The sequence below is a fragment of the Stylophora pistillata genome, chromosome 11 (assembly GCF_964205215.1).
Source record: "Stylophora pistillata chromosome 11, jaStyPist1.2, whole genome shotgun sequence".
Lineage (NCBI taxonomy): Eukaryota > Metazoa > Cnidaria > Anthozoa > Scleractinia > Pocilloporidae > Stylophora > Stylophora pistillata.
This window is the reverse complement of record NC_142529.1, coordinates 2,450,001-2,460,397: the sequence shown is the minus strand read 5'-3', so window position 1 is coordinate 2,460,397 and position 10,397 is coordinate 2,450,001. Positions and strand designations below refer to the sequence as shown.

The following is a 10,397-nucleotide window of genomic DNA, read 5'->3' as shown; positions in this document are numbered from 1 at the left end:
CTTACTTTTTAGAAAAGACTTGCCCTGCTAGGCATGCCCCGATTCCCCTTGCCTTATTGGTTGAAGCTTATGCGGGTCTTTAGGCCCCCACCCCCTCCACTCTACTCCTTGACTTAAAAATTTGCTGCGTAGGCCCTGTGGGGTCCTTTATATTTGAAGATGTTCCTGACTGGTTGTAGATCTTGGGATAGAAACGTTTTATATATCTCTCTCTCTGGTACACTATTTATTTATGTGGTGTTGCATGTTTCGAGGTGTTAATCTATTAAAATTCATACAATTGCTTTTCACAGGCCAGGCAGAGTAAGACACAAGGGAAGGCTGTTCAAATATCGTTCCAGCAACAAAGCTATTTTAAAAACTATTTTACACTACGTAATCAAATTGTGTTTATTTCTGCTTAATTTGAAATCAGGTGAGATTGAAATTTAAGAGAGCTGAACTGGTTGGAAGTAGTTTTAGCCGCAAATAATCTAAAGCTACATTTCACAGGTCTTTTTTTATTGTTTCCCTATTTGGGTGATTGGAAATTCAAACGACTGGAGCTTTTACTTGGATTCCTCATCGGACGTAAACATTACAACAAAATACAAGACTGTGAAGATGAGGTAAGAGAGTGGAAAAAACATACGCGCCCCCCGGTCTATCGCGAGGCCCCAGCTTTCCTTGGCTTCAGTTCCAGTTGCGGTAGTGGAAATTTTAGGGGGGTCTGTCCCATCGCACCTCTCTTCGGGAAGAATGTGCTCCGATGATTTATTCACTGTTTGATCAAAGCTGATAGTATTGTATCTTAACATCCTCGGTGATCTGGAAGACGTCAGTGCTTCGGGTTTGTGAATTTCGGTTTCTTTGTAAAATTCATTTCCTGGTGGTGTCTGTGAAGTATGACTCTGAAGAAAAGAGTTATGATACATTAGTATGGGAAATTATCATTTATTTGCACACGCTCTCTTGTAAGATGGGAAATCAAGAAATATCCTGTTCAAGGACTTCAACGATAGATGAGATGGGAGATCCAACCAAAATGAAACGCCTTCAGATTTCCAGAGCCTGGCATTTCTGATTACATGAGAAGCCGCATAGATAGATGAAAGTATTGGAAAAAAAAATTAGTTAAATTACGAAATATTTGAATGGAAAATAATCCAGCAAACGAACGAATGAACGAAGAGTAGATACGAATTAAAAAAAAAAAACAACCACCAAAACATAACCGCCTCCTGGTTAGCTCAATTGGTAGAGCGCCGGACTGTTGTGCGGGAGGTCGTGAGTTCAAATCCGGCCGGACCAACACTCAGGGTCTTTAAATAGCTGAGAAGAAAGTGCTGCCTTTGTAATAATATCTGCAAATGGTTACACTTTCTAGTCTTCTCGGATAGGGACGATAAATGGAGGTCCCGTCTCCTGCAGGGTTGGGGTAGGAGACGTTAATTCCCCACACACGAGATTACTGTGTGATGGATGTCCTCCCCTGGGGTGGGATGGGTGGGTAAAAAAGGGGTTAAATGTCAATTGGAACGGAAGTTCTTTTCCCTTCTCTTGCCATTCCTGTGGCGAATTAATTAAACTTAAACTTAAAACTTAAACTTAAAAAATTAAACTTAAAACTTAAACTTAAAACTTAAAACTTAAACTTAAAACTTAAACTTAAAACTTAAACTTAAAACTTAAACTTAAAACTTAAACTTAAAACTTAAACTTAAAACTTAAACTTAAAACTTAAACTTAAACAACATGAATCGGTGAGACCCATCGACCTCAAGGATGGGCTATACCCCCAGATCCTTTCCCTGGATCCGCTACTGGATCAAATTACCTTATCACTGCAAAGCTCTTTTTCCGTCATCTCATTCCTGTTCTTTTTCAGGAGTGACCACTGACTGGCCTTGTACACCACTGCAGACTCAACCAGAGCTAAGAAGATGAACACGAATGAAACGATAAGGTACAGCTCAGCAACTTTCATGTAACTGACTTTAGGCATCCCTTGATTACTAAACTCCAGTAGAAAGATCTCCGTCAACACTGCTGTTATTCCCAGGCTTGCTCTGTCACCAACGGCTGCTTGATCCATCCAAAACTGGATCCAAGAGGCCACTGTGCATGCAACGCAAGGGACATAAAAGCCGACGATGAAGTGCTGTAAGCGACGTTTTATCTTAAACTCGGCCACAGCTGCTGTATGTGTTCCTACAAAGTCCAATACAACCCAGTAATTTTCATTATTTCATCTGCCAAAAGTATCCAAACTGTTTTTTTAGATATATCAACAAAGTTGAAATGGTAAATTGGCCACCGTAACGATTACAAAAGCTGATGTTTCGAGCGTTAGCCCTTCGTCAGTTGTCTGCTGAGCGCTACAACGATCTGTGTATCAGAGATAAGATTGATTTCTTTGGCCATGGCAAGACATTTTTGTTACCTTATTGAATGATAAAATTACCAATAAGACTACCATTACCATTGCTATTACCATTATCGCTACATTATCATTTTCACTACCATTAACATCGTCATTATCATTACAATCATCACCACCGTCACAAATCGACAGTATTTTAGTGGGGCTTGTACTCGTACCGACAACGATATATGTCATCACAATGGTCACAATGTTGTGGACTCACAAGTCGATTTGCTTTTTAACACAGTATCGAAGTCAAATAAAACAATTTTTTCAGCGCGTGACCATTGCGTGACACGTTGATGCGAGCATCGTTGTAGGCACTCTTATCAACCACGGCAAATTGGCCAATCAGATTGCGATATTACTGCTCATTATCAATATCACTATCATCGATATCATTATCGTCATCGTTATCATTACCATAACATTTATCACTACCGTTACTGTTAGTATCATCATTGCCGTTGTCACTTTTCTTGTCATTATCAATATCAAAATCCCTACACTTAATAACTACCTTGCGCAAATTTCCAGTCTTTTCTTGACTAATATAATAATAAATAAACAATAAATACCTGAACTACCTGTAATGAATGACGTTGATTCCAATCTGATGATTTGTTTTTCCACGTAAAACTCTGTCATGTCATGTTCCTTCAATGAAACTTTTATCCATTTATACATAACTTGACTATCATCGTAACTGTCTGAAAGAGGTAATATCACCAAGAAAAATAAATCCTCTTCTCTCTATGGAAACGACATTGTTTTAGTGCGATCGGAGAAATAGTCACTTAAGTGTATCCTCAAGAAGGATTTGCCTTGGAGCTGATGAAAAGCATCAGATGCATTGTTTAAGTTTATTATTTACATGCAAAATGCATACGCTATGATGCTATGAGGAGATGTGACATAAAACTTATGGTTCAATCTAAGTTGGAAGAACGTTCTAGTCTTCTCGGATAGGGACGAATAAATGGAGGTCCCGTCTCCTGCATCTATTTATTAGTTAATTTGGTTAGGCAGGGGACGTTAAAGAACCCAATTCACGAGATTACTGTGATGTGGTCTGGCCTGGTTACTGGGAATTGAGGGAGGGGGCATCTGTTATATTCGCCTTCATTTGATTTTAAACTGCTTAGCAGTCTGGTAAAGTCCCCCGCACAGTGTTGTAAAGCGCCATGAGTTCAAGATATGAGCGCTATATAAATACAAGTTATTATTATTATTATATTATTATTATATTATTACTATTATTATTGTTTTATTATTATTATTTTATTATTATCATTATTATTATTATTTTATTATTATTATTATTATTTTATTATTATTATTATAACATTTGAATAAAAATGTCTTTATAAAAAGTCATACTTAATTCCAAAGGGCTTCACTCTCTCCTTTTACAAAAAAAATTAAAGTAAGAGAATCACTTCTTGGACGCAATATTGAACAAAACCTTTTTTATACATACAAGCAGCCAACTGTATTCTCAACGTCTGAACATCCATTGGATATTTCTTAAAGTCCATATGACTTGTTAAAGTTGCCTTGATCCTTGAAAATTAAATAAAATGAAAAACGAACTGAAAGTATTGTAAGCATAATCCCTTTGTGACACGAATGTAGTATGGGGAACTTGTACGTATTTGAACGAGTTGCTGAGCCCCAAGAGCTAAAAACGTTTTGTCCGCTCCCTTCGCATGTGACAGCATGTGGCCATCTGAAAATCCTGAGTCTAGTTCGACTAAGAGTGACCAGCATCTAATTTGTCTTTGCAACATTCCCCCTGAATCACAAATTAGGGACAGGGGAACAAAAGAATAGATCATCAATTCTTCTTTTCAAACCCTTAGGTAATGTACAGAACACAATATGGAGAATATACATACTGATTTCATGTTGTAAAGGGTGTAAAGACACAACCATAATTATCATCACATACGACCATCATCTTCATCAGTATCATGGCCATACCAAACTAAAGAGTGAAAATATAATCTAATGATAACTCAATCACACAAACCACTCCGAGAAAAATATCGTCCCGTCACCAAACAGATATGCAGTCCTTGTTTTATCGTCGACTTCGTGTTTTCTGGCGTTCTCAATCATTGTATCAGGATACCACATTTTCTTCAACAATTCATTCTTAATTCTGATAAACCACGTTGCGTTGCCATATGCAAGTCTTGGGTCCTTCCAGGTTTCTTTCAATATTAACTCAACTTTGTATTCCTTTTGAAACAACGATATAAGGTGATGAGTTAGAAGTGGAAAATGTTAGGGTCGTTTTCATTGCTTTACAATAATAGTTAATGTATTCCTTACATAGTACTGATCCAACTCCAGAACAATTTTCAATCCAGTGCCGAAAGTCACTCCCAGCCCCCACTCTTTACTTCGCTCGGTAATTCGTTTAAAAGACTAGATCGATCCTCTCAACCAATCATATGCAAAACTCACAGCAATTCTCAATTGAAAATCATAAATATTCTGTGATTGTCTTTGGTTTCATTCAACTTTGGTTTGTAATTGATGCAGGTAAATTTGCATTATGCTCTCCATCAATCAGATAAAAACATAAAACAATCGCAACTTGGTCATTCACGTTTTCCCGCGCTTCTAGCTAGCAGTTCGCTTGTTTTCACTTTGAGCTCTCATTGGCTAAAGATGACGTAAACGTTCATTCCGATTGGTCGATGGGATTATATCAGTTTTGGCTCTATGTTACTCAAGTGAAAACTGCTCTAAATCAATAGCGACTGCTAGCTTTGAATCCTTTTCATGTTCACCAGTTTTGATTGGCTGATGGTATTTCTTTGGTTTTCTTCTAACGACTACTATTCGAAATGCGCTCTATCTGATACATAAACCCCTCTCAGTTCTATAGAAAATACTGCTTTTGTTTGACTGAGAAATAACCCTAATAAAAGCACATTTTTCCGAAATTATATACAAAAGTGCCATAGGAAAACAATCTATTTCGTACTCATGTCATACTTAGAGAATATTTGTGAAGAAAGAAAAAGATGTTTTTACTACGATACCATTTGATCTTCTCTGATATCGTGAAAAGAGTCAATGACAGCATAGAGTAAAACTTGGACTGGTTTCTCTGAAAAAAAGCAGTGGAAAAGAAAGATAAGTTTGAAGCTGCTGTCAAACTTTAAAATCAAAATCGTAAGTAGCCTTACTTTGAATTGGATGAAAAAGGTCAAGAAAATTCTCGCGTCGTGGAACAATCAGATTTGTTAAAGTTGTGACCTGACACCTCAATGAGCTGCAAGATCCAACGTAACTCATACAAGAAAGTACGACCATATCAAGCCTATCTTAAAGCAGCTGCACTGGCTCCCAGGTAGCCAGCGCATAGATTACAAGATACTACTTTTGACCTACAAAGCGCTCAACGGCCAGGCCCCTAGTTACATCACTGAACTGTTGAAGCCTTACGTAACGACCAGAAATCTGAGGACCTCCTCTAAAAATTTACTTAAAGTACCATCTGTTAAGCTAGCAAGTTATGGTCATAGGTATTTCTCTTTTGTAGCACCGACTCTATGGAACTCTCTTCCAAACAACATAAGAGTGAGCGGCTCGCTATCACATTTTGAGACCTGTATAAAGACATACCTTTTTAACAAATTTTATAATTAGACTACTCCTTACTGAGCTATTTAATTATATAAGTAGTAAGTTAGGCCGCTAGATAGTTAGCTAGTAAATTAGTTGATTAGTTGGTGAGTTAGTTAATTGGCTAGGAAATTAGTTAATTTCAATATAAGTTTAGAGTTTTTACTCTCATTATTACAGACTACCTTATTAGCTAGTTTCTTTTACTCATGTTTTAGAGATTTTTATGGTTTTTATAATCTTATCGGTCCGATTTATTAAATTACTGTACAGCGCTATTGGATAGTGATAGAAATAGCGCTATATAAATACCGTACTATTATTATTATTATTATTACTATTATTATTATTATTATTAAAGGAAGAACCTAGACCTACATCAAAAACAGATACTTATTACCTGGTTATTAATTTAACAATTTCTATATCATGCGGCATAAGTCCTCTGTTAATACTAACATGAACACTCACCTCTGTAGTGGGGCCTAACTCTACTGTCGTATCCAATGAAGAGTTTAGCAAATATGTCTGTTTTGTTGGGCGCCTCAATCCTGTTGCGAAACAGCTCTTCTACTTCGCTTGATCTACGATTTTAACGCGCAATTTAAAAACGGAACTTGGTGTGGTCTAAAAAGGCTTTGTAGCAAAGCTTAGCCGATCTAATCGCCGGCCCTGGCGAAGTGCTAAGCCTAGAAACGTCAATGCTTTACAAACTCTCCGCGATGGGGCTCAATACTCATTATCAACTCAGTTGATCAAACCAAGTTATCTTGTTTCGGTAAAGACAGAGACCATGTTTTGCATTTGGTTACCTTCTAAACACAAACAATCATGCTGATATCATCAAAACAAAGTATATGTCTTTAGTGAGGTGTAAATGGCTTGTGTCCTAAATTTCTCGGAAATCGTCCAATACTTTAATATAGACAGTTTGATAAAGCTGGTGATTAACATGATACGTGGTCTGCAACGGGAGAGGAACTACTTACATTCAGAGTCAGCACGAAAAATTAATTAGTGACATCGGCTTCGACAATGAAACTACATTTCATTCTCCAGACGTATAACTTTTTTAATAAATAATTTGTGACCATTAAATTTTTTTCAACTCGGCTCATATTTCCATTGGTTCATTTTAGATAACCTTTAGCTGAGGCATAAGAACTGATTATTCTACAGTGTTTGCATCGAAAAAAATTAAAAATTCTCATCCAAGTTTCCCAATGATCAAAAAGTTAAATCTTCAATTCCTTTTTAGAGACACTTTGGTTTACAGATGAGTAGAATATTTCGGCATCAATCCTTTTCAAATACTGCGAGTTAAATCCCTAAAAATTTCCTGCGACTTGAAAAGTAGATTCGAGAAAATAACTGACTCACTCGCGATTGCCAGAAATATCCTAAAGTATCTCACCTGTTTTCCTTGACTTCTTGGCTCACAACAAATGAAAAAGATACTTGAAATATGAAAAATGCCACAGGGATTAAAATTTTGGACATTTTCCTCAACTGAAGGATTTCGGAGTGAGTACAGCCACTCGGTCTCTATTTGAACGTGGCTCATCAACGAACTGCCGTGAGTTGGCCGAAAACGATGTGTTGACTGAAATGAAAATTCTACTGGACAATTCGTCTCAATAATTTATTCAGCAATGAATAGAGAAAACCACCTGCATTTAATGCAATGTTCCAGCTATTCTTTGAATTAACGCTCAGTGTTAAAACATTGCAAATAATTAAGAGATGACGGCTCACATTATCGCAGAAATTAATGCTTACAACTCAATGTACAGGTCATCTTTCACACATGGAGCACATTTTCGTCGAAGGCTTCAAAAACTCACTAACGCATTTTAGGTAAACAGTAGGAGACCCAGAGTGCACCTGACTAAGAATTGGTTAACAGCATCGACTCTTGAAGCAGCAAATGTCAATCATCTTTGAAATGATTTATAATTTTCCTTAGCTTTTATCATAATTCAAATCATACTTGTCTAAGAAAGCCGAGATAACCATTAACGTTAATCCTTGACTGAATTCTAAATGCTTAAGGCAGAAATGCTGATTACAAATGTACTCAACTTTCTCCTTATTCTTCTACAATTCTTTGTTTGTGTTTTTGTGTTTTAATTTTCAATTCCTTGTCAGTGTGTGGTCTGTTATCCATCTAAACGCAGGAGACAAAATAAACTTTCTTGAGCGCTAGTTATGTCAATGGTCCAACCAAATCCATGCGACATTTCAACGCAACATCTTGCAAAATCGTTGCGCGCAAGGCATTGCACACATTTGGTCACCCAGTGGCAGCAAGTTGCAAGATGTTGGATGGTTTTGGATGGCCTTAGGCCTTTAAAGTAAATCATCACTGTTTCGCCTCCATTGTTCTCTCCTATCTGTTCTTCCAAGTTGACGGATGGACGTACAATTGGGATAAATATGAACTCTGCCCTTTTGGCGAGAATGGTGAGAAGCACTCTCTTCGGGCCCGCCCACCCTCCCCTCTCCCCACCCTCCCCTCTCCCCACCCCTCCTGATTCCCACACCTCCTCCATCAAAACTTCTTCCGAGAACAACTGGGAAAGGCCATAACTATGGTACTGACACATGCGCCTTAGGCTGTTCATGAGCGCAGCTGCCGTTCTTAAGCGTTCCTTACCCCGCAAGCGCTCCACCCGTTTGATTTATGAGTTTGTTAACATGTAAAGCCGAACTATTAAAATATGATAGAAACTGTGTGACAGATACTGAGATAAAGCATTGAATAACACAGTTTTTCAGCATATCTTGGTCTGAGAATCCTATTTAAGTAAAATAAGATGTTACTGCACCAAATCACGTTTCCGGCGAAGCTTCACCTTGACAGCTAGTTTCCTAAAACGCTGAGACAGTGCAGTGTAAAATCAGGAGGCAAGATTCTTGAGCTAGTAGAGTTATTTCGAGCTGTTATAAAGATATCAATCAGTAACTGAATAAATTTTGAACCAGATGTTGTGGGGGTTTTACCACTCGCTTGGCGAATTAACGGTACTGAGACTCTGTAATTTTCTTCTTTATTCTCCTAAGCTGCTGCTTCTACTACAGCTAATTTTATCTCTCTTGTTCCACTGCTTATTTTCTACTACTTTCAGCAAGGAGTGCTCCAGTATTAAATACAAAAATCACAGACATGTTTGGGTTAGCTAACCGTGGGAATTTCCAAAACAGGATGTTCAGTGTGGGTAAGATTCAAGGTCAGTTTTACCAACTCAAACATGACCACCTAGCAAACTACTTATCCTCAACCACAACAAGGGATTAAAATGTCTAGCAAGGTAAGTGCTGAGCCAAGTTCAAGCACACACTAAAAATAAATGATCAAAACTATAGATTCATCAAAATAGCACGTAGGGGCGAAAAGGCGAGACTTAATAAAACAAAAGGCAAACCTAAAAATATTTGAAATATCAATCCTTGAAAACGCTCTACAACACAGACAACTGTCACTAATTTCAAACAAAACTCATTTGTTGAAAGTTTTTGAAGTTCTTAATTAAAATTACTTGCACTTGAAATGGGTGAAGGACAGAATTGGTCCAACCTTGGTCGGTGTGAAAGAAATGTTCCAGTACTATCACTGCTGATAGCTTCATAGGGAGGGAACGTTAAAGCAGTTTAGGCAGTTCACTTAGCATTGCAAACCAGAGTTTATAGTATATGTGAAGTTCACCACACGTAGGTTGTTAAGACACACGATCTGCTGGCATCTCTCATGACTGCGACAGGCTTACCTGCTTGATTGCTGCGTGTCACAGTATTCGTTAACTGTAAATTGCATCCGATCAAAATTCTAAGGAGTGGTTTGATAATCAGTTGTCCGTTAGAAGTTCGCGCGTTAGCTAGGATCTCATGTTTTGGGAAATCAGCACATCATATGCATGCCTTTTTCAAAACTTTCCTGTACATTTCCTAGACGTACTCTCTGTACAGGGTATCAACATGTAGAAAGGACGTTGTCTGTTCAAGATACATTTAACAAGCTTTCAAGTTTTGGAAGCATTTGAAACATTTTGAAAAAAGCCATGCTCTATTGCAGACAAAAATATCGAAGGTTTCAAACCGGCTTACTGAGTCAGCCCAGATCAGACTGTCAAAATCTGTGACATTACATCTACCGAGCTGAAGTAATGTGTTCATAAGCAGTTTGTTATTAAGTGTTTTTTTCATCAGCTTTTAATAAGAAAACAATAAAAAGTCATTCAGATTTCGATGGATTTTAACCACTCTGTACTCGTTGAACAGAACATGTTTTTTTTCGAATTCAAGGGCGGCCAGTTGATGTGAAAAACAACCATGACACGTAAATGATACTGCG

At 37.6% G+C, this 10,397-nt stretch overlaps 1 protein-coding gene across 2 annotated transcripts; it reads right to left on the bottom strand.

Moving 5' to 3' along the window:
- Positions 1–209: 209 nt before the first annotated feature.
- LOC111344879 (gamma-aminobutyric acid receptor subunit pi-like) lies at positions 210–7,661 on the bottom strand. 2 transcript variants are annotated; one of them, XM_088739033.1, is made up of 8 exons: positions 7,461–7,661; positions 6,518–6,630; positions 5,461–5,528; positions 4,437–4,648; positions 3,885–3,967; positions 2,983–3,114; positions 1,817–2,190; positions 210–890 (listed from the first exon to the last, which is right to left on the bottom strand). In XM_088739033.1, the coding sequence occupies exons 1-8, from the start codon at positions 7,544–7,546 to the stop codon at positions 549–551; spliced, it is 1,410 nt and encodes a 469-aa protein (XP_088595159.1). In that variant the 5' UTR covers positions 7,547–7,661; the 3' UTR covers positions 210–548. The 2 variants fall into 2 exon arrangements, with proteins under 2 accessions (XP_088595159.1, XP_088595161.1); XM_088739035.1 differs by having other exon boundaries at positions 2,992–3,114.
- Positions 7,662–10,397: the final 2,736 nt, after the last annotated feature.